General features: G+C 32.2%; 2 protein-coding genes and 1 long non-coding RNA gene across 6 annotated transcripts; 1 reads left to right on the top strand and 2 right to left on the bottom strand.

Annotated features, from left to right (window-relative positions):
* Positions 1–619: 619 nt before the first annotated feature.
* Positions 620–10,073, bottom strand: LOC148195662 (uncharacterized). 4 transcript variants are annotated; one of them, XR_015780837.1, is made up of 4 exons: positions 9,782–10,073; positions 9,515–9,682; positions 7,467–9,045; positions 620–1,207 (listed from the first exon to the last, which is right to left on the bottom strand). XR_015780837.1 is itself a non-coding variant. In XM_088094565.1 (3 exons), exons 1-3 carry the CDS (start codon positions 9,919–9,921, stop codon positions 7,605–7,607), a joined length of 1,749 nt encoding a protein of 582 aa, XP_087950691.1. In that variant the 5' UTR covers positions 9,922–10,073; the 3' UTR covers positions 7,414–7,604. The 4 variants fall into 4 exon arrangements, 1 of the variants encoding a protein (XP_087950691.1); XR_015780838.1 differs by lacking the exon at positions 620–1,207 and adding an exon at positions 5,595–6,920; XR_015780839.1 differs by lacking the exon at positions 620–1,207 and adding an exon at positions 5,595–6,697.
* A 4,994-nt stretch (positions 10,074–15,067) lies between these two features.
* LOC148195661 (uncharacterized) lies at positions 15,068–18,922 on the bottom strand. The gene is made up of 3 exons (XR_015780571.1): positions 18,524–18,922; positions 17,781–17,952; positions 15,068–15,305 (listed from the first exon to the last, which is right to left on the bottom strand). It is a non-coding gene; the product is annotated as an uncharacterized LOC148195661 (long non-coding RNA).
* Positions 18,923–21,413: 2,491 nt separating this feature from the next.
* Positions 21,414–25,286, top strand: LOC148195660 (uncharacterized). The gene is made up of 5 exons (XM_088093771.1): positions 21,414–21,739; positions 21,897–21,968; positions 22,843–23,009; positions 23,244–23,355; positions 24,891–25,286. Exons 1-5 carry the CDS (start codon positions 21,704–21,706, stop codon positions 25,104–25,106), a joined length of 603 nt encoding a protein of 200 aa, XP_087949897.1. The 5' UTR covers positions 21,414–21,703; the 3' UTR covers positions 25,107–25,286.
* Positions 25,287–26,607: the final 1,321 nt, after the last annotated feature.

The following is a 26,607-nucleotide window of genomic DNA, read 5'->3' as shown; positions in this document are numbered from 1 at the left end:
AAAAAATATGTGTAGAGCATCAATATCCTTCAAACAAATTTGCTAAAATAATAAATTAATTTCAAATAAGTTCATGCTAATACGACTCTCATGAAAACTTTTGTTTATTAAACCCGTTACCATTCTTAATATATAATGCTTTTCTTATTGAATCTACTCCCTTTCATTTCATATTATGAAATGATAATAATAATAATAATAATAATATATTTAAAGTTGGACCTAGCTGCCTCTACAAAAGCTTTGAACTATTTCGTAAGCCGCTTTAATCATTCAAGCTTGTCATAGTAATAACAAAACCCTTAGCACGAAACTACCAAAATATCAGCCATAATCCTCCAATCTCGAATTCACAGAAAAACTTATCAATACCCAAAAATTTAGAATGGAAACTTTTACTTCAGAAGAATTAATGGAGTGAAAAAAAGTTATCAATACCCGAAAACTTACATATAATACCATAAATTCTGAAAGCATTATTCCTCATTCAGAATTAGATCTTAATCTTGATAGATAAATAAATAAATAAATAAAACACCATACATCTAACAAAATTATTTACTAAGCAGATGGTGAAATGAAGCTCTAAATCTAACTTAAGATCAACAACACCAACAAGTCAATAATCATAGTCCATAGCTTACCTCTTTTAGGAGGCTGAAACGCACAATTTCTCAATCAGCTTGTAATGCCTGTTCTCCAAGTACAATTTCTCAATTTAACACTTGCAACATCAATCAAACGGAGAAAAAACATAGACATCTTGTCTCAACATTCCGATATTTTCAGAGTAAGTAAACATTTAACAATAATTACCAGAAAATAACCCCTGGCTGACATATTTCCCTCCGTGAAAAATTTCCTAGTGGCTGCAACTAAACTATTGTAAATTATCAAATACATTGTAAAATAAAGCTACATTTTAGTACATTCAAATTATTCATTTATTCGCCAATAAGAAAATCACTACCAAATATGTTGGCTAAACCACACTCGTTGTTAACATTTACAAGCACACCAACCTACAGTTGCCGTTTGAATCCTTCAGCATTACGAACAAATGTAACAGTACCTATTATTCCCCAGGTTTTCTGTGTGGCACACTCGGCCCATTTAGTGCCAGTAGCCTCTCAATGGTACAATTGTAGACATTTGTTATGATAACCTCCGACTGCAGGAGAAGCAGCACTTCTTCCAATTGCTCCTTCTGAATATAATTTAGATAAAATGACGGTTAGCATAAATACAAATATGTATGAATAATCAAGAATTCTATGGCAGGTACGAAGCTTGGAGAACAGGAAAATTCACAACTTTCTGCTTCTTGAGTTGAGAAAGTAAAAAGAAACAAGTCATCAATCACTTAGAAAATTGATGTACAAATTCCATCATTAGTTTTTGATTCAGTTATATTTGGTTTAACATGTTGATAGGTTCAAGGGAAATGTTTATATTAGGAGAAATAAAAGGGACAGACAGTTATAATTGTCTGTGGGTAGGTTTTATTGTCTCAGACTTTTATAAAGTTTGTGTAGGCAGTTGTTTTTAGCAGTTTTTCATTGTTTTTTGTACATTCTGAAAAAAATAGGAAGAGCAGAGAGTGGGTTTCTCCACATTGGAGGAAACTTGGTATGTTGTTGGAATAAAGATCTGCAGTTTCTAAAACATCTCATTATAGGTCTGAAAACCTATCACATGTTTATACAGATAATTAGTGCCAAGGCAGCTACGTTGTTAGAACACCACCACCGATGCAAAGAAGCACAACGGATAGAAAGCCACCAAGTATTACTAAAAACGATGTCAAAAGATCTATTGAGTTATGCAGTGGAGAAACAGATAAGTGACAAAATTGAACTAGAAAAGAATTTATCAACAGCAATGGATATCATCGAAGGACTGGGTCATTGCAAAGAGAGATAACCTCAGTCTCCTCAAAAGTACCTACAGAAACACAATACCCTTTACTCGTCCTCCCTAGCGACCAGTGTTATTATCAAGATAACAGAAAATATGGACAACTCCAAAAATTCTTCATGAAAATATTTCTGAAGTCAGAACAGGTTATGGTGGAAGCATAGTAGAAAAAGAAATACAATACATACATACGAATAATAAAAAAAATGCAGAAATATAATTGTATTGGCAAATTATATCTAATTAATGAAAATAATAAAATAATGAAAAATGTATAAATTAATGAAAATATATAAAAAAAAATGCAGAAATATAATTCTTCATGAAAATAATGAAAAATAATGAAAGAAAACTATCTAATTAATAATATTGGCAAATTCAGAAATTCAAATAACAATAAAATCAAATAGAAAAACCCCAAGTTCAAGTTCAAGACTGAAGATAACAACAAACCATAAAACAAATGTTCTAAACTTCTAAATTCTAATCATCTGGCTTTTCTTCATTCCCAATCTAAACTATCTTTAATGTTATCAAATGGGGCATATCCCTCCTCTTCCCCCTTCACATCAAGTCTTGAGAAAGTTTGTAATTCTTCAAATTCTTTAAACTCAGAATCAGAGCCAGCAAGATTAAATTCGTGTTGGAGCTGATGTTGCACCTGGATATTTCATGGAAGCATGGGAAGATCCAATAGTAATACCACCACTTGATAGTTGCTTTCTTTTATTGCTTGTTTTCTCCTTGTATAAATTATTGGCTCTCCAACACATGAAACTTTATAAACAATTGCCCAATTAAGAGTAGGATCTTCATTATCATTAGCATCATCCACTTGTCCCACTAACCACTCAACAATGTCATACAATATGATCAATTTCATCTCAAATGTTGTATTTTTGAGCAAGTTATTTTATTTATTCTTGATGTAAACCAATCATACAATTGTTTACTGTCACTCCTATTTCTCCTTTTTGAATGAATCTGTGTTTTGAATAAGTAAAATGTGAATCAATTTTATCCCTACTTTCTAAAAAGAAAATTATTAATAAAGAAATGAGTGATGAAGAATAACTATTACTTGCTCAAATACATTCCAATTGCACTCACATCCCAATAAGCTAAATGTCAAGATTAAAATCTTGATTGCTAGCTTTTGCAAGTTTGAAACTGCTTGACCATAATTTTTCCACCATTGAGCTATAAAATAAAAAACAACTTCAAAATTAAACACTATAACGTAAAGCAATTCAGAACACTCACAATAACTTCTATGAAAGTGTTTGAGTTTTTCACCAGGAGTTATGGCTGTCCTATTTTCTTTGGCAAAGTCATCAGTATAGAATCCACTTCAAATGAATGGAGCAAAAAGATCTAACAATCACATTTATCATAGCCTGAAAGCTCTTCAATCTAACAAGGTTAAATGACAAGCATGTTTGGGACCAGAAAGAAGGTCACGTGCCTCATTCATATTAGCTTGTCTTAGTTTCCTTTTTGTATTGCAACAGTTGGATTTCTACTAAACATATCAATCGCCCTTTTTTACCACCACTCTTTCTCCCCTTAACATTACTAGATATAGAAATTTCAACTTCATCTTCCCTCTCATTATCACCATCAGCCGCATTATTTATAGGATTTATACAGGTGACTTCTTTATCACTAAATAACTTCTAAAGGTCTTCTTTCACTTTTGTTGGAATCTTGGTGCAAGATGTGAAATTGTCCTTTGTCACGTTATTTGGATCTAGTAATTCCCTCTTTCATAATTTTTTTCACAATAATTATCAGGAATATCAAAATATCAAATAAGAAAAAATATCAGCAACCCCAAGAATCCTTCATGAAAATATATTAGAAGCCGCAATGGGTTATGACGGAAACAAGGCAAACAAAAATAAAATACAGTATATGCACATAAATAACTAAAAATGTAGAAATATAATTGTAATTCAAAAATAATGGAAAATAGTCATATAATTAATGAAAATTGCAACTCTAGAAATTCAAATAACAACACGATCAAATAAAAATACCACCAAGTTCAAAACTAAAAATAGGTGATAAGGTGTTAAAGCGGTCGAAAAGAGGAAGAAAAAAATAATTTGGAGAGGACAGGTGGTGCTGAACAAAGGGCAAATAGAAAGGGAAAAAACGGACTTTGTTGTTATACAGTTGGGGCAGGACAATGGCTATATTGTGGCCCAATAGCGGGTGGAACAATATGTCCACATAAATCTTACTAGGATAGGTTCTAACCTGGCTCTGATACCATGTTAAAGAGTAGACTTTAAGCCTAACTCAACCCCACAAAACTGGCTTTTAAGGTGAGGTTTGCACCTACTTATATACTATGAATTGGCCTTATCTCTAGTCGATGTGGGACTTCCAACACAAATAGTAACATCAGGATTTCCTTAATCTGAAACACCAATTTACATCCTAAGTGTTCTTGTGAGGTGGAAGTGAAACAAGAGACCAACTGCTATTATGTAGAGCAAAGATTTTGTCCTTCATAACATGAAATGATTACGAATCTTGACAAGCTTGTTTCGTTGTGGTAGATTCTAAGTAGGCAAGAAGAAGGATAGGATGAACACAAGTTTGTAAAGTACCAACTTTGGATCTAGTTTGCATAAGATGAATGTTTAAAGGTTCGATGATTGACTAGGTTTTGTATTAGATGTATAGTGATGTGGACATCATTGAGGGAGAAAAGGCGGTTGAGGAAGGTTATGAGGATGGAACATATGAGATTTATATAGGTGTAATGGTAGGTATAGGAGATGAGGATGGAGCTTATGAGACCTAAACAGGTGTGATGTTAGGTATAGCTATTTGGGATGGTGAGACTATGGGTATATTAGAAGAAGCAAGAGGGAAGACTGATATTGTAGTTAATTGGGTAGAGAGAAATTTTTCAGTATAAGGAAACTTGTTTTCATTGAAAGTAAAATCTTTAGATATATTTGGGTGGATGTGGGTTGTTATCATGTTCTCTCCTTTTAATCTTAAGTCTATTGTTTGAGGAGGCACTTAACAGATACATTTTGATAACGAAAATAAAGTTTATATGAACTGTATGGTTTAAAAAAGGGAAAGCGAGCACATCCAAAAAGTCTGAGAAAACCATAGCCAAGTTGATAGAAACCTCCTTTCAGGTCTATCACAAGTGCTATCCCGAAAAGAAGTGTATATGGTACACCAAAATTTACAGAAGCAGAAAGTATTTTGTAGATGAGATACATTGTTGTAAGAAAGGGAAGGTCCCAATAGGTCATAGTAAGAGAAGCTTGATTGAGAAGTGTAAGGCCCATTTCAACATTGTGATGACGTTTCCTTTCAATTGTGCCATTCTAATGACATGTAAGAGAAATATAGTTCTGAGATTATAAGAAGTGGGATAATCATGAGAAGGGCAAAATTCACCACTGCAATCAGTTTGCACTGCCTTTATTTGTGTCAAATTGCAATTCAACCATGGATTGCAATTGTTGGATAACGAACAATGCATCCACTTTGCATTTTAGAAGAATTACCCAAGTAAATATCAAATAAGCATCCACAAAGAAAATATAGTAAGAATAGTTATTAGTAGATGACACAGGTGAAGGACCCCACAAATCACTAAGAATTAATTCAAAATGAGAATTATAAGAAGTGACAGAATGACGAGAACGAAGTCTGTGATTTGCCCATACAACAAGCTGAAAATAAAAGGTAAACTACTTTTATTATTGAAAGATACATTAAAAGACTGAAAGATAAGACAAAGTACATTGAAATTGGGATGTCCTAATCGTAAATGCCAATATGAGCATTACAATTGAAAGTATTATTAGAAGCAAGCAATAGTGTTTAGACTTGGAACAGGAAAACTAGAAGGTTGTTGTTGTGTATGAGAGGCATGAAGCAGGCTTGGAAACTAATTCAGGCCATCGAGTCCAACTTGTCCATGAAGAACTTCATTAGATGCATGGCATTTGACAAAACGATGATTAGGATCAAACTCAAAATACACATTGTTGGCTGAAGACTTGTCACAGATGACAAGAGGATCCAAGACACATGTCAACCACAACATGATAGCAGTTGCAACAGTGGACAGAGTTGCAATTAAGGATTCAAGAAGCTCTGCCCTTCAGTGGTCAGTTTTCTGCAGGCTGAGGCTTTTGAGCCTGAACCCACACATTAGACCATTCCAATTTGCATGACCAAAGTTGTGCACAAGCTCATGTTGAAGCACAAACAGCTGTGCAAAGATTATGCATAAATATTCAGAGTCTTGCATGTTACAACATGCCCAGCCATGCATATTTAATGTACAGCTCAATAGAGACACCTGAAAGATTGAACAGAAAGAAATACAAGCTGTGTCAAGAAGTTTCATACAATGCTACACCACTGATTCTGGCGTCAATTTGAAAAGGCCGTAAGCAATGAGCTGCCAACTTGGAATGGATCATTTTCTTGCAACAAATTGCTGGCTATAGAGCCTTAGCATCAAATAAACCCACTCTCCTTGTGCAAACGTGTCCTCAACCAAACCATCTCTTACAAATACCTCAGTCACCAACATGAATAGTGTGCTTCTAGTTGCACATTGTGTTCTGGTAAACAATGTCGTACCAATACTCTGCTCGAAGTGAAGGATTTACCACTGTTTCAACCAGTCAACTGCAGAACACCTCAACTCAAGCACTCCAAATCCTTGTCAAGACCTTCATTTATTCATCCATCAGAAGTTGATAAGCAGAGCTCCTTGTCAGAGTTGTCACTGCAAGCGGATAGTATTTTACAACAATTTGATAACAAATGTGGGATCCCGGACCCTGACCACTTAAAATGGAACTTGGAACCCCCAGCAAGTCTAACAATTTCTTTAGCAAGTAACTCAGCTATTTCTGCAGAGTAAATGGGTTCTGGAGGGACAAAATGCCCATTGCTTGAGTACCTGTTGACATTGACAACCACCAAACCCCCTCTGTCTAGGCAACCCCCTATCAAATACATCTCATCTCTAATTAGGGATAATAGAAACCAGATACAGAAAGGGAAACTGGACCAAAATGTATACGGAAATACTCCTAATACTCAAAGAAAGAAGTCTTGTACAGGATTTAAGCAGATACTACAGCTAACACAATACAATGGAGCTGAGCTCCTCGTGAGATGGAAAATATACAATATGACCACGGAAATGGTGAGTTTGCAGGTGATTTGGAAGGTCACTAATCCTAAGTGGATGGTTTATAGCAACTAAATTTCAATGCAAGTTAAGCATTTGATTAAAATTTAGCAAGCAAAAGTTCCAAACAGCACATGCATTATGTTAAATGTCACTGCCCACTTTCATTTAAAAAAAATATAGTATATAATTATATATAATAATTCACAAATCAGCAGCAGCACATAAAATGGGTCCACTAATCAACCCAAAATCTACTTTAGTATTCAGGTTCAACATTTAGCAAGAGTTTGAAATGCAGCCACTGACAATGATTTCACTGGAAGTACATTGTGTGGAATAAAATGCCAACACTCACCTGAAGCATAACTGATAAGAGCTATCATCAACATTTCAGTTGAAATCTGAATTTCAGCTGTTTGACTTCTGAGCACAAGTGGCACTTTTTCCCGAACTTGAAACTTCATGATGTCCAAAGACAGGCAGAATGTCAAATTTAATACAGATGACTTCCCCTTTTACTTTCTAACCAGTCTTGATAGAAATTAAATGCTCTAACTGGTTCCTTCATTTTGCAGTACTTGTTAAATAGAATCTGCACTGGAACATGATCATTCAATAAACCAGATTTTAGTATTTTGGCATATAGCTCCTCTGCCTCTTTCATCTTACCTCTAATACAGAACACCCTAACAATTTCAGTGTAAGTTATTAAATCTGGTTCATACCCTCTCTGCACCATCTCATCATGTAATTGAAGAACAAAATCAGGACGTCCTAAATTACAGGCGGCACCTATCAATAAATTATAGGTAACAACATCAGGAAAAATATCCTTTGAGAGCATTTCTTCCTTCAGAGTGCAAGCACCATTGAAATTGTCACTCTTCACTTGTGCAAGAATTAAAGCATTGTAAGTAAATACATTTGGGTGAACACCAAAAGCTAGCATCTGATTTCTTGTAAAAAGTGCATTGCTAAGATCATCATATCGTCCGTAGAAGTCAATTAGTAGGTTCCATATTAAAGGCTTCGGCACTATTAAATTGTTCAACATAGACCAAAGCAAGCTTTTTGCTCTAGCAATCTCTCCATCAAAACAAAGGCCTCGAATCACAAGCTGGTATGTAATTTGATCGGGCATAATTCCCATACTAGACATGACTCCAAGGGTATAGCAAGCCTCACTAGTTTTACCTTCCTTGCAAAGAGCACCAATAAGAATATTATACGTAAAAACATCAGGAAGTAAACCTTTCTTATACATCTCGCATGTATATCCATATGCAAGGTTCATTTGTAGACTCTTGCAAAAGCCATGGATAAGAACATTATAAGCTACAACATCAACTTTAGTACAATTTTGAACCATCTGATTCCAAAGACTAAGAGCCTGAAAAATTGCTCCTTTCTTAAAGTAGTTATCCATAAATATAGTAGAGGTTACTAAATTAGTTATATATTTCTCGTCATCATCCTTCAATATTTCTTCGAGCATCCTTTTAGCTCCCTTTAGAAGACCTTTCTCACACAGAGCACGCACCAGTATACTACAAGTAACCCTGTTTGGCAGAACCCTAGCATTGGACATGGTGGAGAACAGAGACAAAGCCCTGTCCAGGTCATTAACAGTGCAATAGCCCTTAATCAAAGTGTTATAAGTCGCACAATTGGGACCAGGACCAATTTCTAACATCTCTCCAACAATCCAATCTGCTTTCTCCAGAAAACCAATTTTGCACAGCCCGTTAACAATATGGTTGTGGGTAAACACATCAGGAACAACACCTTTCATAACCATTTTCCTCCGAAGGCAAAGAGCTGCTCCCAACTTCCTGTCCAAGCACAAACTCCTAATAGTAGCTGTATGTTCAGCATACTTGAATTCACAAGCATATCCCATAGTTAGACCTATCTTTACCAAACATATATTTTCCCTGCAACATTATACGTGATAACCAAAAAAGTCAATCACATTGGAATCCCTTGTATCTTTATCCTAACATATAGAGATATACATATATGGGGATGTAGCTAACAAGAAAGCCATTTTAACATGAAGAGAACAAATCTGGGTCAAACAACCATACATCGATGTTAAGATTAGAAGTTCTTTAAAATCACAGAATATAGGTCCTTCGAGAAAGGTCGTGTGAACTCTTAAAATGATTTTCACTTAATTATTTTCTTTTTCGTTTTTCTCTTCTCTCAAGACTGAACCGTTTACTCCAAGACACTTATTCAGCTAGTTGTTCATCCAATCACATAAATAATCTTTCATTGATGGTAAGATCTAAAACACAACCGCATAACATACATACATGCATTGCATGATACTGTGATTCAATTCAACCTACAAATTACTTTAAACTTCATTCTTCGAATTCGATAATAATCGAAACTAACCTCATCATCTTCAGCCGCTCTAAACTATCCTTAAGCATAGTATCCAGCACATTGAAAACGGCGTGCCGTCCATTCTCGTCCGCGCCGAAACTCCTGTCGTTCGACGAAGAATCTCTCGCGTACACATCACACTTTTTCTCAATTGCCACGTCCACGACACAGCAAATCCTGCAACCAACCACGGAACAACGCTGTTGAGGTCAGAAGTTTGAAAGAAAGAAAGAGACGCGATGCAAATAAATGGAGTGAGAGAGAGGAAATAGATGCCTGTGGTGTGAGACGGCGTCGTTTAGGGAGCGGAAAATGTGAGCGATGAGGTTCCGTTTGACGTAGAGAAAGGTGCTGTTGAAGAATCGTAGCAGAGGAGGTTCTCCGGTGGCGGCGAAGAAAATTGCGGTTTCCGCCATCGTTTCGGTTTTACTCGATTGAAGTTGAAGACATTTGGATCGGGAGAGTTGAAAAGGAGAGGAATATGGAGAAACTGCTGTTATCTCTGCTTCTGTATTGTGTTGGTGGCTGCAGAGTGTAGCCTGTTGGAAGAGGATGCACAGCACCGGAAATGAACAAATTATTTAATTTTTACTTTACTCATTCAACTATTTAAAATTAAATAGTTTAAAACTTTTCTTTTTTTTAAGAAAATCTTTTTGTTTTATGTAAATCTAATTTTCTCTAAAAACGTTGCTTTTTCTTCTAAATTTCGATTCAGTTTCCAATCTTTTAACACTAAGAGTAATGAGTTTTCTCCTGCATACAAACTCATCTTTTGTTCATGTCAGTGTCTATTTTTGTTGTTAGTGAATCCCTCCTTATTTATGATTTAAAATTTTGCCTTCTTGATTAAGTCTCAGTTTGTAAATAGAGTGATTTTTTTAGAAAGATAGCAGATTTAGACAAACTATATAAAGTATGGGAAGCTAATTTCATTTTTTAAATATAATGTTTAATTTTTGGAAGCATAGTGTTGTGTTTGAATGTCGTTACAAAATGAGAATTTCATAAGAGAAGTAGAAGTTTAATGTATGATGATATATATACGAGTGATATTTTACTTTGTCTAAAGAAAGTTAAGAATTTGTGAAAGGAAGAGGTTTTTTGGGTCTCTAGTATGAAGTTCCCAAAGTGGGATGAAACTACCGATTTGGATATATTACATTATGAAATTGGTATATGTTTATTCATGTTTGATGTTTTTAAGTTATCAAAATTGGTATGAAAGTAAGTGATTAAGAGTCATATGAGAGAAAATTTATTGATTGAATGTGATTTATGTGATTTCATTGTTATAAGTGTGAAATAAGTTTTTCATGTTAAGCATTCAAAGTTAGAATATGAAAAAACACTTTTATAAATAAATGTTTAATTTAAAAATATAAATTTATACCTTTTCAATATATATATATATATATATATGCTCATTACATGTAAGAATTCTCAATTTACAGTGTTATATTGAATAAATTTCATGAAAATGTTTCGTACCAAGGTGAAAATATACTCACGTATACATTGTAATTATTTTTTTAAAACAACACCACCTCTTTGTGCTTCCTCTTTTGCTTGAACCAAGGACTTCGTTCATGAGTGCGAGGAAGAACAAAGGTAAGTTATGTGTAATTTCCCTTAATAAAGGTAAGTTATCTTCTAAATAATTCAACATCTTCAAGATATATTTGATTATTATTCAAATCTAAAAAGATTTAAGAAGATTTTGCGAGATTCAAAAAGATTTGACAAATATTTTCTTTTGATATTTACTAATATGGTTAAATAAGGTAATTATTTAAAAATATAAAATAAAATGCATAAAAGATATATTTTTCCCAAAAAAAAATTTATCATAAACATTTGAGATTTCAATGGTGTAGTATAAATGGTGTTTTTTGAGCTTTGGGACAAAAACTCAATCTCTATGCAACATAACATTCACCATCACCACAAAAATCATCATCCTTCCATGTATTCACTATATTCCAACATTTAAAATCATATAATCACCGATAAAACTTTCATTTACAATCATGACCTTTTTGTCTAGCTATCATATGATTGCTTAATGAGTTCCTTTTTTGTTCAACGTGTTACCTATGAAGGCAAACTCGCTCAATAAGAAGGTGGCTCACTCAACGAGCCATGGGACTAAACTCATTGAAATTTGCATAACGAGATCAAGCTCCCTCAATAACCAAACCTCCCATGTCGCTCTACCCTTTCCCAAAATGGTTTCCGCCCAGTAATCATTTATCTTGCTCAACAACTTAGACCTTAAGAGCTGGTTTAATCAAATTTGCCCAACAAGCTCTGACTCGTCTATCGAGTGAAAGAATTTGGAACTCTCTCTGATTTTAATATTTCACTATTGATTAGCAAGGGTTTGCATCACCTAACAAGTTTGCATAAAATTAAAAATAAAAATACATTCTAAATTAGTCAATTTAGTCCCTTTAAGTTTCTTAACGTTTCTTAGTTCATAAAATCACAACTATAAGTTGAAATTACCTTAAATGGACCAATTTGCTCAATAAAAGACATCTAAAATAGCTTATTAATCATAATTTATAGGAACCACACAAATTACAATCAATTCAACCAATAATAGTTTACCACAACTCATATTAAATTTTAGATCAGTCAAAATCATAAACAATTTAGTTATACTATTTCAATAGAAATCAATGTTCACATCAATCCAATCCAACATAAACATGTATAAAATAGCACTAGGTTCTCTTACCCAAATAGACACTCCTGAACTCAAAAAGTGATTCACATAGGTTCAAATATCAAATTTTCCATTGACTCTCACATAGGTAGCTCTACTTGTAGATGGAAAAACTTTGATAAATTATCAAAACATATCTCCTAACAATCTTGATCAAACATAGATTAATCTTAAACCGTTTAACGCCACAAGCTCAAACACTTCACATGAAACACATTTTCTAAAATATTGAAAAGAAAAAAAAAATTAACTTACTCTATTTTGAAAAATCTAATCAAATAGAATTGTAATAATCAATGTCATTCCTCATAATATTAAAAACAAGCCAGAGGAAAAAAAATTAGAGAGATAAAATCTTTATAAAATTAAATTTAATTAACTAATTATAATAATAATCTCATAGATCTATAACCTTTGTTAGAAAAGTGTCTACATTTCTTTGTAGGTTTAAATTTTTTTACCGAAACTCTTTTGATAACCTACACAGATAATAAAGATCTAAGACTTCCAATATAATTGTCACAACATAATTCAAGCATCAGAGATATTAAAAAATCGTCACGACAAATCTAACTACGGAACATCTTTAAAATTTCTGCAATTTTATAAATGAATATAAAACCTCAATCATTAGGTAGTTTTTTTTATAGTGTACCTTTTATTAATATTAATAAAAAAATAAAATTAACATTAAAGGAAAATTAGTCATAAATAAAATTCTAACTAAAATTAATTAATAAATATTTTTTATTTATAATGTTCAAAAAATAATTTTAATTAATTAAAAATAATCTTAACTTAGATTAATTGAAAATAAATTCAGTTCACACCAAACGGATATAATTAATAAAAAAGTTAATCTTAATAACATTGGTTGGAAACAACTCTAATCTAACATTAATAATAAAATAATTTCCATAATATCAGTAAAATAAATAAATATCACAAACTTTTTGTGTGAAAAAAATATGTCAATATTTATTAAAGATTGTATTAATATATTCAAATTTTAATATCTATATGTATTGATTTTAGTGTTATGTCAAACCAACGAAAATCAAAATCAAAGAAGAGAATAAAAAAAAAAGACAAATTTGGAATTTTACCTTTCAATTGAAATTTAAAATCATATAGTTCTAAATCATTTAATTAATCTCGTAAATTCTATATTTAAACAACAGAGTTTACGATAAAGGATTTTCAATTTCTCTATTAAAATAAATTGTTCTCTTCAATTTTTTGTTATCCAAATACAGTATATTAATCAATTCAACATTCTTTTAAAAATCATTCTGAAATCAAATTTATTTTATTTTGAATTCTTCATTTCATAACGAGTATGATTTTATCTCTTTCAAATATACATCTCTCTATTAAAATATTACGGGAAAAATAAGGAAGACTTAATAAATATATTCTCTTATCTATAAATAATCATTATAAAATTAATTTTTAATTATTGTAATTACTGATTTCAAAATAACCTACATAATGATTTACCCTTACCATCGAATTATGAAATAATTTTTGCATAACAGTTGCTTTAGTATAATTTCTGATAGATTGAATCACTAAACAATGCCCAGCAATGCTTTTGCAGTTTGGGATGACAAGTTCAAATTAATTAAAGTTGAAAAGAAATTAAGGTTTACAGTCCTTAAAACAGTAATTAATATTATCTAAAATTTAAAAAAGAATAGATAAATGTATAAGAAAAGTTCTCAAACAACAAAAATTAAACAACTTCATATTATTCATATTATCAGTACCATGATATCATCTGATACACACATAATATATATATATATATATATATATATATATATATATATATATATATATATATATATATATATGGGTTAAATATGTTTTTAGTCTCTAAACTATTGGCCCTTTCTCGTTTTCGTCCCTATTTCAAAGTAAGGTACAATTTGATTTTCATTCTTTTCGAAACGTTCGTTTTAGTCCTCGAAAACTAAACACTGTTTAAAAATTTGGTCCTCATTTAGCAACAAATGAGGACTAAAACCAAAATTCCGATGACTAAAACGAACGTTTCGAAAAGAATGAGGACCAAATTGTACCTTACTATGAAAGAGGGACGAAAACCAGAAACGACCAATAGTTTAGGGACAAAAAACATATTTAACCCTATATATATATATATATATATATATATATATATGTCACCCTAAAACATCAATTTCAGATCTAGGGTTTCTGGTGCAAGATATTGCAATTTCCTCATCAGCCATGTTTGGTTTCTTTAGCAATTTCAACAATTTTTTCACTGGAAGGATCTGGAAGTTCATTAGTAGCATCATCACTCAAACACTACAAAAAAAAGGGTTATTTAGAGGAGGTTTTTTTTTCGATTTGCGGAGGTTTTCACCCTCCGCAAAATAAATTCCGGGAGTTTTTCAAACCGCCGAAGTTTGAGTCGCCACAAACTATCTGCGGGGGTTTTTTGCGACCCCTGGTATCATGTTCAATTTGCGGAGGTTTTTCTGCAGAGGTTAAAAACCTCCTCTATTACTGACTATTATTTTGTGGGGGGTTTTAACCTCTTTTATTTTCAACTATTTGATCACAAAAGTTTTCTATATTTTTGTCAGTTTTTTTATTTAATGATTATTAAAATATATAATATTGTTTTTTGTTTAATGATTATTAACATATATAATAACTACCTATTTTCACCAATTTCTTTCTTTTCTTCTTTTTTTTTAATTTGAAAATTAAATAAATTTATTTTTTTAAAATTATTAAATACCAAACAAATATGATTTCTCTGAATAAAAAATTGATATCATAGAACAAAAACCCCTGAGTAGGAAGGAATTTAGAAAAATAAATTGAGAGACAATTGTATGTTACATAAGGATAAACTAGAAGTCAATGTAATCCTATTGCAGAAATAGTTACAAAGAAAGAAATGTGATCCCAATTCATAATAAACTAAGTATACTTTGATCCTAAATCAATATCATAAATTTCCTAAAGATTACTTCCATCAGATGATTGTCTTGTTCCCAAAGGAGACTCTGACTCATTTGCATCACGAGCTTGCTGAAATAATATAAAAAATATTAATAAAATAAACTTAATTACATGTGCTCACATTTTGAAAATAATATATAAACAATAGAATTCAAGACGTGTAGCTCATGCACAAGGTACAATAATGTGTCAGTTAGTTTGGATCATTCTGTGAAGTACAATAATGCACCAATTAAATAAGTGAGGGTTAGTGAGATCGATGTAGGGGAGTGGCATGAACCAAGTCCTTATGTAATCTAAGTTGAAAGTGAAAGAACGATGTTATATATAATAAACAATAGAATTCAAGTTAAAGTAGTGACAATGTCTGGGCCAATGTTTGTTGATATTAGAACTACAATCAGACCAAACCCATAAAAAAAGGGGTTTCTAAAAAGCAAATGGTATAATTTCACAACATCATAAAGGACAATCCAGCCTATATATAATCCTTGTCCTACTGAAAGTACCACAAATCATAATAGAATCAGTATTTATCAAAGAAGACTTGTTAAGAACGAAAAAGTTAGATGAGTTATCAAGATTGGATGTTTAGATAAAATTTTGAATATATCATTATTCATCATTCACAATTTTGTTAAGACAAATAATAACTTATTGGTCAAATCACTCCTGCTTTTCGAATATCATTTTCATTAGGGCTTCAGCTGCAACAAGCAAGCCCATGTCTCTCAGAATAGCAGCTTTAATAATTACCAGAAGAATAAACCCTGCATTTCATCCCCAACTATTTCTCACTCATAAATACTTCCAAACTATAAGAAAATTCATACTTAATATTTGATAAAAGTATACTCTAACAAACAAAAACTAACACTACTCAGTAAACAGTGTCAGATTCACATCTCACAAACAGTAAAATGTAAAATAATATATATTAATTTATTAGAATCTATTTTCGAAAATCAACGTCATAAATAATGTGAATAGAATCCATATTCTTCCTACTCTTAATTCCTAGAAGGATCCTTCGTTTCTTTTCATGGCTTGTTCTCCATGAAAAGAACATATAGTCTCAGCAGTTACTACTTTACACCATATATAAAAGGCAATGGACCAGTACTTCTCACACTGCATATAAATCTTACTACAACAATCAATAAAGCTAACTACAACACAGATACAGACAATAACTAACTACCTAATTCTCACACTATGCATATAAATCTTACTGCAACCATCGTACTCAAAACTTGAATAATGAAAAATATATTGGAAAAACACGACTTATTAACATCTATTAAACCAATTTCATTCCGAAATATAACAAAAAATACACAATCATATAACCGTGAAGATTATTTTGACTGAGATCAATGTAGTTCAAGTCTGGAAGGAAATAAAAAAAGTTTGTTATATCCCCAGTAATTTTTACTATATCTTAAAATATGTTATCTTATATAATTTACACGGTATTCCTAAACCCTATGTATTTTTTTAATTGCACTAAATAATTTTTAAATTTAATAAATTATAAGTTTATATACACAATTAGTAATAATATATGACATCAATTTTTACATAAAATAGTTTTTATTTCAAAGATAGATATTATTAGACAAAGTCTTGTCAACCTACAAATTTCAATCCAATTCAAGTTACATTGAAGTCATGCTTTCCACATACAACTTCAGTTGCAATCAATTTACACAGTTTATTTCAGCTTTAGACGACTTTCGTAAAAATTAAAATCCAATAAAATTGTGCTAACTTTTCACAATTTCTGTAAAACTTAAAATTTAATAGTTGAGCCTATTTCCACGACATGAATTAAAATGGATAAGAAATTTGTAAAAGGAATATAAAATTTGAAGGAAAAATTGTGTTATAATAACTGTTTTTGAATAAAAAATTGGGACATGAAGGAAATTAAGAATGTAGATTTGGGTGATGTGTGGAAATGTAAAATGGGGTTGTCTCTGAAAGACTGAGTAGCTAGTCGTGTATGATGCATGCTACACTACAGTCCAAGAAAAGAGAAATGGCAATGGGCATTGATAAGACATCTTAAGATTAAGGCGTGCCTAATTTACTTAATTTTCTCATCAGTAAGCTTCTCCATTTCTATTGGAATCTCGCCAGTAAGTTCATTCTCAATAACACATATGACCTTGGCGTTTGTTAAATTTCCTATATGGGGAGGGATGGATCCGGTGAGTTGATTTGAAGATAAAGATAACAGGGTGAGCCTGGACAAATTCCCAATACTGGCAGGAATGGATCCAGAGAGTTTATTTTCGAAAAGGTGAATGGATTCTAAAAGGATCAAGGTTCCTAAGGTAGGAGGGATTGACCCAGAGAGGTTGTTGGTAAATATATTGAATGTGAGAAGAGACTGGAGATGATCCACTTCATTAGGAATAGAACCAGAGAGACTATTGACACTAAGATTCAGATACTTTAGTTTGGAAAGATTACAAATGGTTTTACAACAGTTTAATGTGTGGAGGAATACTTCCAGACAAGGAAAAGTTTGAAGTGTACCTTTTAATCCAACACGTGTAAGATTTATGTGAGAAACAGAACGGGAATCATCACATTCTATTCCCAGCCAGATGCAAGGATTAGTGCCATTCCATGAGAGAGAGAAGCTTGACTGTGGCTGTCAAGGCTGCTTTTCCACTTCAACAAAGCATTTGCTTCCGAATCAGAAGAACTGGCAGCATCATAATGTGGAAATGCACAAAACAATACAACAAGCATCGATAAAGGTTTTAGCTTCATGTACAGAAGCGTTGGAAAGACGAACACCATGATGAAATATTCAATTCAAGAGAAATAACTTGCATGCAGTTAATGGGATTTTGCAAATACTTATGAGCATAAAAGTCAAGAAATATTCTGCTGTTTTCTTTTCTTGAATTGGTCGTTGTTACTGCAGCGTATTTTATCAGAGACAATTTACAATTACCCCACCAAAAATTTACCATTAGGTTGGAACTAAAGACAACGTTCTTATCATTCTCACTAAGTTTAATCTCTCTCCACCCACTGACACTAGCACTGCCACCACTGGAGAATATCATTTTGCTAACAATGCACTTACACAAATACAGAATTTCATTACTATACGGATAACCAAGAGAAATTTAGTCTACACTCCTCAACTAGAATCGGTGAGCTTTATGTAAGGCAATTCAAGGTATGTACACCCATAATCATTGGGATAAGGTTTATAGCAATTAACTAGGAGTAAACGACCAAAGCAATTGGTGTTAGAGTTAAACCTTAGGAATTGGGGATTCTGCAGAACCTAGGTGTTGCCGGTGCTGGTGCTGGCGCTGTTGGTGCTTCGGCTGGTGTGGGGGATGCTGTTGGAGTAGGTAATAGTGGTGAGTCAGCTGGTGGAGATGATGTTGGAGATGAGACCTTGGGAACCGCTGATTTCACAGGTGCAGATGATGTTGGAGATGAGACCTTGGGAACCACTGATTTCACAGGTGCGGATGATGTTGGAGATGAAACCTTAGGAATTGGGGATTTTGCAGAACCTAGGGTTCAGGTGAGCGGAGTGAGCGGAGTGAGAGGAGTGAGCAGAGAGCAGAGTGAGCTAGGGTTCAGGTGAATTGTAAGAAGATTTTTAGAGAAAAATTAACTTTTAGAAAAATAATGGTTTTAGGCACAGATGGGTTTTAAATCTGGAGGGAATAAAATTTTAGAATTGTTAAAATGAAACTTAGTCTAAAATTTTTAGAGGGAAAAATGTAAAAGAATTAGAAGATGATGAATAAAAATATATTTTTATTTGAAGAGGTTATAAACTTCTCTTGAAAGGAATTAAAACCCCCACAAATATTGTTAGTTAGATAATTTAAATTAAACATCTTAAAGTATGTTAATTTGAGGGGGTTTTTTATAACCTCCCCAAAATAACCTCCTCTAAATAAGGTTTTTTTTGTAGTGAAAGGTGGTTGTGCAGTTGTATCAACTTTATCATCTGTTGGAGCTTTTTCAGAAAACATAGCAACCATCTTTTCTAGAACCTCATTATCCATATGTAACAGCATTTCGAAAAATTCATTACTTACCATAGATATCACATCATCTGCAGTAGATGCAAAAGGTACATAATCAGCATCCTCATGCTTCTTTCCAGCCATGTTTGTGAGCAATTAGGGTTTTGAAAAAACTAAAACATTTATAGGAGATATAAGTGCAACTTCCAAAGTAAAACTGAATTAATTACAAGTTGTATTTACTAGAAGATTGATGAACACAAGTGCAACTACTTTCTGGGTAATGTAAGAGTGTATTAATTTTAGGTTTGAATGAATGAATCAAAGTTATTTTCTACCTTTCACCATTTCAGAACACTCTTCACAAACTATTCAAGAGTCACACCACTTTTGTATATGTTATCTTTCATTCAGCATTAATATTTTTACAAACTGGTTATTCTTGTAATTTTTGTGAAAAATTGTTCCTTTTCTTAAAAAAAACCTGCATAATATATTATACAAATTTTATATAATATTATAATAGCATATAATTTATTATTTGCTATTTTATGATTATTTAAATTTTAATTTATAAATTATTATTTGGTTTAATAGTTCATTTATATTGTATAACTTTCACGTGAATTATTTTGATATAGTTTATGTAATTTTATGAATTTTTATTTAGAAAATAAATTTGTTAAGTTTTTGTACTTCTTAAAATTTATTTTATATTTTTTATAACTTTATAGCTTAAAAAAATTATGAATTTTATAGAAATTTATAATTTTATGTAATTTATTAGAATGATAAATTTGTTATATAATATTGTTATTCTTTCCTATATAATAGTTTCTCTCCTTTGTTGAAACATTCAATAATAGCTATGAATTTAAGAAGATAAATGAAATTGGTGAGAGAGTAAATTAACTCATCAATACTTGTACTTCTAAATTTATCATTAATTTCATGTTATGTTTGCACGACGAAAGATATAATAAGTATCATATCATCTATGTTAATTATCATGTCGATCCAATCATTCAGGTTGATCACCAAACTAACCATTAGAATGATCACCAGATCGACTATTAGACCGATCACTAGGTCGACCACTCAGGCCAACCATTCAACTGACCATCCAGGTAGATCACTCAAGACAACCACTAGATTTACCACTAGGTTAGATTATCAACTATAATAACTCATTAAAACCCTAATGCAGAGTAAGATGTGATTGGACTGTCATTAGACTATCGAAAAATAAAAGTCATTACAACTATTATATAAAAGTCTCATGTGTGACTTTAGATCATCATGCAAACAATATACATATTTCACCTAGTGAATTAAGCATCAAAGTTTTTTTTGTAAGTATCCTTTCACATGTTTTGGATCAGCGAATCAAAATTTAGTTACATCCTACTCAATATGCTGTAGTGCTCCTGAACCATCTTCAACCTCAAATCCCTCCTATGACCCTACAACCCGAAACATAATATAACATATATTTTCAATATGATATAAAATAATAGAATAATGATATATATATATATATATATATATATATATAAAAGAATAATGAGTTTTGAAAACTTCATATGTTATAACTTTATATAGGAAATCTTGAATCAAGAAAATTGTAAGTGTTGTATATAAAATAATCTCCTCATTCAAACTATTTATTGATCTATTTTAAGTACTCATTAAATGTCAAAAAAATTAAGTGTATATTGATGGTGCAGTATTTAACATGTCATAGTAACAACACTAATATACCAAATTCTATTAGAATGCTATACATTTTCGTACTCTTATTTTCTTTTGGAGAAAAAAAACCACATCTAAGCATTTTTTTCTCTAAAAAGTAAAAGATATTTCTTTATCATGTTATTATTAATAAAAAAATCGTAACAATAATGACTAATAGAAAATGTTAATCGCTGTTAATTTTTTTAGTTAAATAGATTCACTTGTAATGTAATTCTAAATGACATGATCATATGTTATGAGTCTCTTTATCTAAATTTTAAAATAAAAAATATTTTTATACATTTTTTTAACTTTTCAGTGCAGTGGCAATTTTCAAAGAGTCACAGTTTTTTATTTTTTTGGGGACAGTAGCAGAGAAAGTCACTATTTTGTAATTGGGCTTTAAATTTTAAACAAAATGTTCAAAAGTTTTAGGTTAGAAAACGGGTCTCAATTTCAACCCAATGACCTACATCTGGCACCACCACGAGAGGCGCAACTGCGTGAGTCACCGCCGCGAGAAGTGTCACCACAAGTAACATTACAGTGAGAAGCGCCGCCGAGGTCTTACGGGTTGAAGCGCGATTTTGACTAATTGCTCTTATCCCTTTCTCTCACTACTTTCTGTCCATTTTTTTATCTCAGTATTTGAAGCCAGAGTTGAAGATTTTATTATTTGAATTGTGAGGAAGATTGATCAAAGAAACTGAGACAAAAATGAAGATGGTAACTGCTTTCACCGGCAACATGAAGGTGATTAATTTTAACTAGGTCCTTCGGCTATGTAATTTTGCATTGTGTTTTTTGAAAGGGATCACATTCCTCAATGGTTAAATAGGTCTGTGATATAGACTACAACTGGGTTATTTTTCAAATTCAATTTTTATAGCTTTTTTTATTGTATTCTCAGAGAGCTGCTGCTGGGCTTAAACGCATTAATCTTGATGGTCTCCGATGGCGGGTTTTTGATGCACAAGGCCAGGTGATCTGCAGTCTTTTCGTGTTTCTTCCCTTCAAAGCTAAGATAGAGTGGCTACATGTCATGACATGATATTTTGATGTCAACTTAAAGCAGTTTTCTAGTGTCTATGATTTTAGAAAGTAAGCTCCTTTTGAACTTAAAGCTCACCTCAATGTCATAGTTTCATTTTTGGGTATGCCTGGAAGACGGATTGGAAATGAATGGAATAGGTCTAAATGGAATAGAATCACATCAATTGTCATCATTTGGTTTGTTAGAATAGAAAATACATCTATTTCTACCCCTTATGACAGAATTGGGTGGAACAAAATTATTATCCATTCTCGTTATAATTCTGTCCAAAACCCTAACATTGGGTTTCACTTTTTCCTATTCCATGATATATTCAACTGCATGATAATTTTCTTCTGTTGTATTTCATATCATCCTGTTCCATTATACCCATAATTAGAAAATTAAGTATCCAAGCATAACCTGTGAGATTTTATATGCATAACTTTTGGCTTTTTCACAGTGCCAAATAAAATGTGAGAAATTAGGTTAATGAAGGGCATTGCAAAAGTTAGCTTGTTGCCTTGCATGGCATGTATGACTAGGATTGAAGTCAAACCCTCTGAAGAGTTATCATTGGATTCGGAAGTTAATTTCATGGAGGATTCATTTGATAACCATCCAGAATGAATATAGATCTTTTGCAATATCTAGTTATAAAACAAACTAAGAAGGGATCATATATCTTGTCTCAATTATCAGGAGTTGTTATCACTGATTAAGTTGCAACTGATACACTTTTGATTGACATTTGTAGTGCAGTCGACTACTGAACAATTTGCATATTTGATATTTTGCTGATACCAATGCTCCTTTGAAATAGGTCCTTGGGAGGTTAGCATCTCAAATCGCTACTGTAGTTCAAGGAAAAGATAAACCAACTTACACCCCTAATCGTGATGATGGAGATATGTGCATTGTTCTTAATGCAAAGGATGTTTGTGTGACTGGGAGAAAACTCACAGAAAAGGTCTACTACTGGCATACAGGGCAAGTTCTATGCATTTGTACTATAAGTTAGAAGTGATAAAATGTATTATTTATTTTCACTTTTTGCTGTCATACTATATAATAAATCCTTTTTTGTAGTTAAGATGGCAATCTTCTAAGAATTTCTTCCTAGTTTATTGCATTCCTGTTGTTTATTTGGTTTCTTATGCTCCTTAGACTTCCTTAGTTTTCAGTTTTGTTCATCCTATTTTGACATAAAATCATGGTATGTAGCTATATTGGCCACCTCAAGAAAAGGACTCTAAAGGATCAAATGACCCAAGACCCTACTGAAGTCATTCGCAAAGCTGTTCTGCGTATGCTGCCCAGAAACAAACTACGTGATGTAAGTGATATATTCACCAATGATTTAGGAATTTTAAGCTCAATAACGAATTTCATTACTAGCGTGAACGAGGTTATTTTCGTGTTTAGCGTGGATATTATTCGTTAGAATCCCATTTGAGAAAAAACCAAAAACCCTTGAGCAGTGTACTTTGACATTTTAAAAATGGTGACCCAGAAGTAACTCCTGCTGTTCCAAAAGGGATTGACAGGTAGCTGCTGTGATGGACAAAACCCAATAGTTTTCTGAAAATATCCATTGGAGCAACATTTTTAAATTTCGTTTGCCAAGCGCATCTCATGATTTATAAAAAAAAACATCTCTACTATCATACTTCCAAAAGGTATAAAACCCAAACAAACTCAAAATTTTAAAATTATATTCTTTCAGCATCAGTTCTTTCAATTTTCTTTGTTCTACAATCTAACCTAAACAGTCTTATTATCATTTGAAGTATCACAATTGAATATTACCGCATTGTATCCTAAAATCACAACCATGTTTAGAGTTTTATCCTCATCTCATGGAAGAATCAATATTTACTGGAACAAGACGTATGAGTCTTTTCTATTTTAATTATGGATGCTGAATGGAAGTCTCTTGGCAATCTTATTGCACATTTTGTTATCATTTACAGTAAATTAGGAAATGGAAAGTTCATTTAATCATTTCCGTTTCAACAAAACAGGAGCAAGTGATCCTATTTTCTAAGAAAACATCACTAGGGGAACTTGCACCTGTGAACCTTAAAAAATTGTGAGGAAAAAAATATATCAATGTTATAACTAAATATTCCTTTGAATGATTTTTTTTTTTCTTTTTTTTGACTGGGTAATTAGAAAGGTTTTACTAAAGGGAAATACCTTTACCAATGAAGTACACAAAAAAGTGTTGAACCTTAAAAAATTGTGAAGAAAAAAGCATATCAATGTTATAACTAAATTTTCCTTTGAAATAATGTTTTTCGTTTTTTGACAGGGTAATTAGAAAGGTTATACTAAAAGGAAATATTTTGCAATTGTATTTACATATCACGTTTAGCAATGAAGTGCATAAAAAAGTTTTGAACCCATGACCACTTTTGTGGTCTTTTGATGTTCGATTTACTTGTTGCACTAGGTGCCAAACCCCCTATTGACTACTACTTCATAAATTGTTCATTCTAGTTATCATTTGCATTAGGTGTCAAACCCTCTATTGACTACTTCATGAATTGTTCCTTCTAGTTATCATTTAGTCCAATAGTATTGCTTTTAGTACTTTATTAACATTTGGTTTCTGAAATAGAGACTAGGATTGACAGACGACATTATCAGTATATACAAAATCATCAGGTCATTATCATAAATGTTACACAAAATCATCGTATCATTATCATATACGTTACGAAATGAATAATCAAGTATCTTTTGCCAAAGGATATTTATCTTATTAGCTTGTGGTTTTGAATTGTTTTTATTTTATTTTGTTCGATGTAGTATTCAAGAGCTGCACTTCTAAGTTGCATCTACTTGCATTATTGTTAATGGATACAGGACAGGGATCGAAAATTAAGGATTTTTCCTGGCAGTGAGCACCCATTTGGTGATCGGCCACTTGAACCTTATGTGATGCCTCCGAGAAGTGTACGAGAAATGAGGCCACGAAAAAGGCGTGCCATGATTCGAGCACAGAAGAAGGCTGAGCAGCAACAACAGAATGCTGATGGAAAGAAGGGCAAAAATGGAGAAGCGCAGGAAGAAACTGCATGAAGATACAATTTTGCTCAAGGAAGATGGTGCACACACTGATTGTCATTCAAATGGAAAACCATCTGTCTCAAAGGCTTAGACCAAACAAGACATAATTAAAGGCTTGACCAAAGAATTTGAATACTTTATTGATTATGAAAGACTGTCATGACAATTTTTCAAATAAACTATTTTCAGTAACTTGTATTCCTACTATAAACGGGCAAATTGAGAACAACTGCAGCTCCACATTAAATAACAAAAAATTGTAAAATTGAAACACGTCTCTAAACACTAATCCTAAGCTGGATGATCAACAAATTCTTCATTCAGCATTTCTATATCTCTTGACATTTTGGTGAATGATTAGGCTTTCTCTATCTAACCGATGGTTCACATATTTGTGCAGTGCAGGCATTTTCATTTTGCTTTTCAGTGGACTCGTTATGCAAAGACCAAACCCAGTTCCACCATGCCTGAAACGAGTAAAGGTTTCAGAACTCCATAAATCCTGACGCCAAAGCATTCAAAAGGTTTTTAAACCTTTGGATAAAAGTTTCATATTAATTTTAGTTTAATGACAATCACGAAATAATATCATTTGCTAGATAAAAGGTACATTTTTATTCTTGTCTTTGTTGAAATTTAAATTCCTTACAGTCGAGTAGTTGCTGGATCAGCTTGCTCAAAGCTTTCAAACACGCAATCCTTCTTACTTGGGTGAATACCTATATCACAGAGAAAGAAAATCAGTGATTTATCCTTAAATTGATTTTATTATTACATCAAAAAGTCGGTTCTGTGTAGTTTTTGTAGACATGTTCATATCATAGCCTGTGTTCTCAACTTCAAACCAATGTATCACTTTGTTGTCTTTTATAAATGCTTATGTTTTTTAATGATTTGCATTTGGTTTCTCTCTGCACTTCTGTAAAGTTCATAATTTCTTCTGGTCAAGAGGAAAATTTGGAGGCTAAAGCTTCTTGCACCCCATCAAATTTCACCTCACGCGGAAGTGATAAGACAAGTGATAGGGAGTTGGAAGTGTTAGGGTGCAGGAGGAAAATGATAAAAAATGATAAGGTGTAGGAAGTAATTGCCAAATTTGGACTATCAACGGAAGAGTTTGAGCTTTCACTCCATCCTCGCATAACAATATGATCCACTCCACATTTGAAAGAGTTAAGATTAGTCTTGTAACACAACTTTTTTGGTTCTTAGCAATAGACTCATTTAAATTCTTTTGAATTTTGGGGTAACATGCTCCCTCACACTAATGTGATTTATTCTTAAAAGTTTATACTTATTCGTTGTATAAAGTCAAAACATCTTTGCTCAATACTTAGTGGAAGAAATTTAAATAAAATTCATTATACAAGGAAGGAAGGAATAGAGTTCACATAACATTCAAATGATTGACAACTTACATAATGTAGGAGCTAATTACAAACCAGCTAAAACTAACTCTCATATTGTAGTCCAGTCTGAAAAGAAGCCTTCTCTCGGCTTCAAATTTTATATT

Source organism: Vigna umbellata, chromosome 7 (genome assembly GCF_029865625.1).
Source record: "Vigna umbellata cultivar VRB3 chromosome 7, Vumbellata_1.0, whole genome shotgun sequence".
Taxonomy (NCBI): Eukaryota; Viridiplantae; Streptophyta; class Magnoliopsida; order Fabales; family Fabaceae; genus Vigna; species Vigna umbellata.
The sequence above is the reverse complement of the archived record's forward strand: the minus strand, read 5'-3'. Positions and strand labels throughout refer to the sequence as shown.

What these genes read in the sequence shown, in the direction of transcription:
- LOC148195662 (XM_088094565.1), bottom strand. Translation starts at nt 9,921, where the DNA reads ATGGCGGAAACCGCAATTTTCTTCGCCGCCACCGGAGAACCTCCTCTG. An exon ending in GACGCCGTCTCACACCACAG is followed by an intron (nt 9,683 to 9,781) that starts GCATCTATTTCC and finishes GGTTGGTTGCAG; the next exon opens with GATTTGCTGTGTCGTGGACG. An exon ending in GAGCGGCTGAAGATGATGAG is followed by an intron (nt 9,046 to 9,514) that starts GTTAGTTTCGAT and finishes ATAATGTTGCAG; the next exon opens with GGAAAATATATGTTTGGTAA.
- LOC148195660 (XM_088093771.1), top strand. Translation starts at nt 21,704, where the DNA reads ATGAAGATGGTAACTGCTTTCACCGGCAACATGAAG. An exon ending in TTTTTGATGCACAAGGCCAG is followed by an intron (nt 21,969 to 22,842) that starts GTGATCTGCAGT and finishes CCTTTGAAATAG; the next exon opens with GTCCTTGGGAGGTTAGCATC. An exon ending in GTCTACTACTGGCATACAGG is followed by an intron (nt 23,010 to 23,243) that starts GCAAGTTCTATG and finishes CATGGTATGTAG; the next exon opens with CTATATTGGCCACCTCAAGA.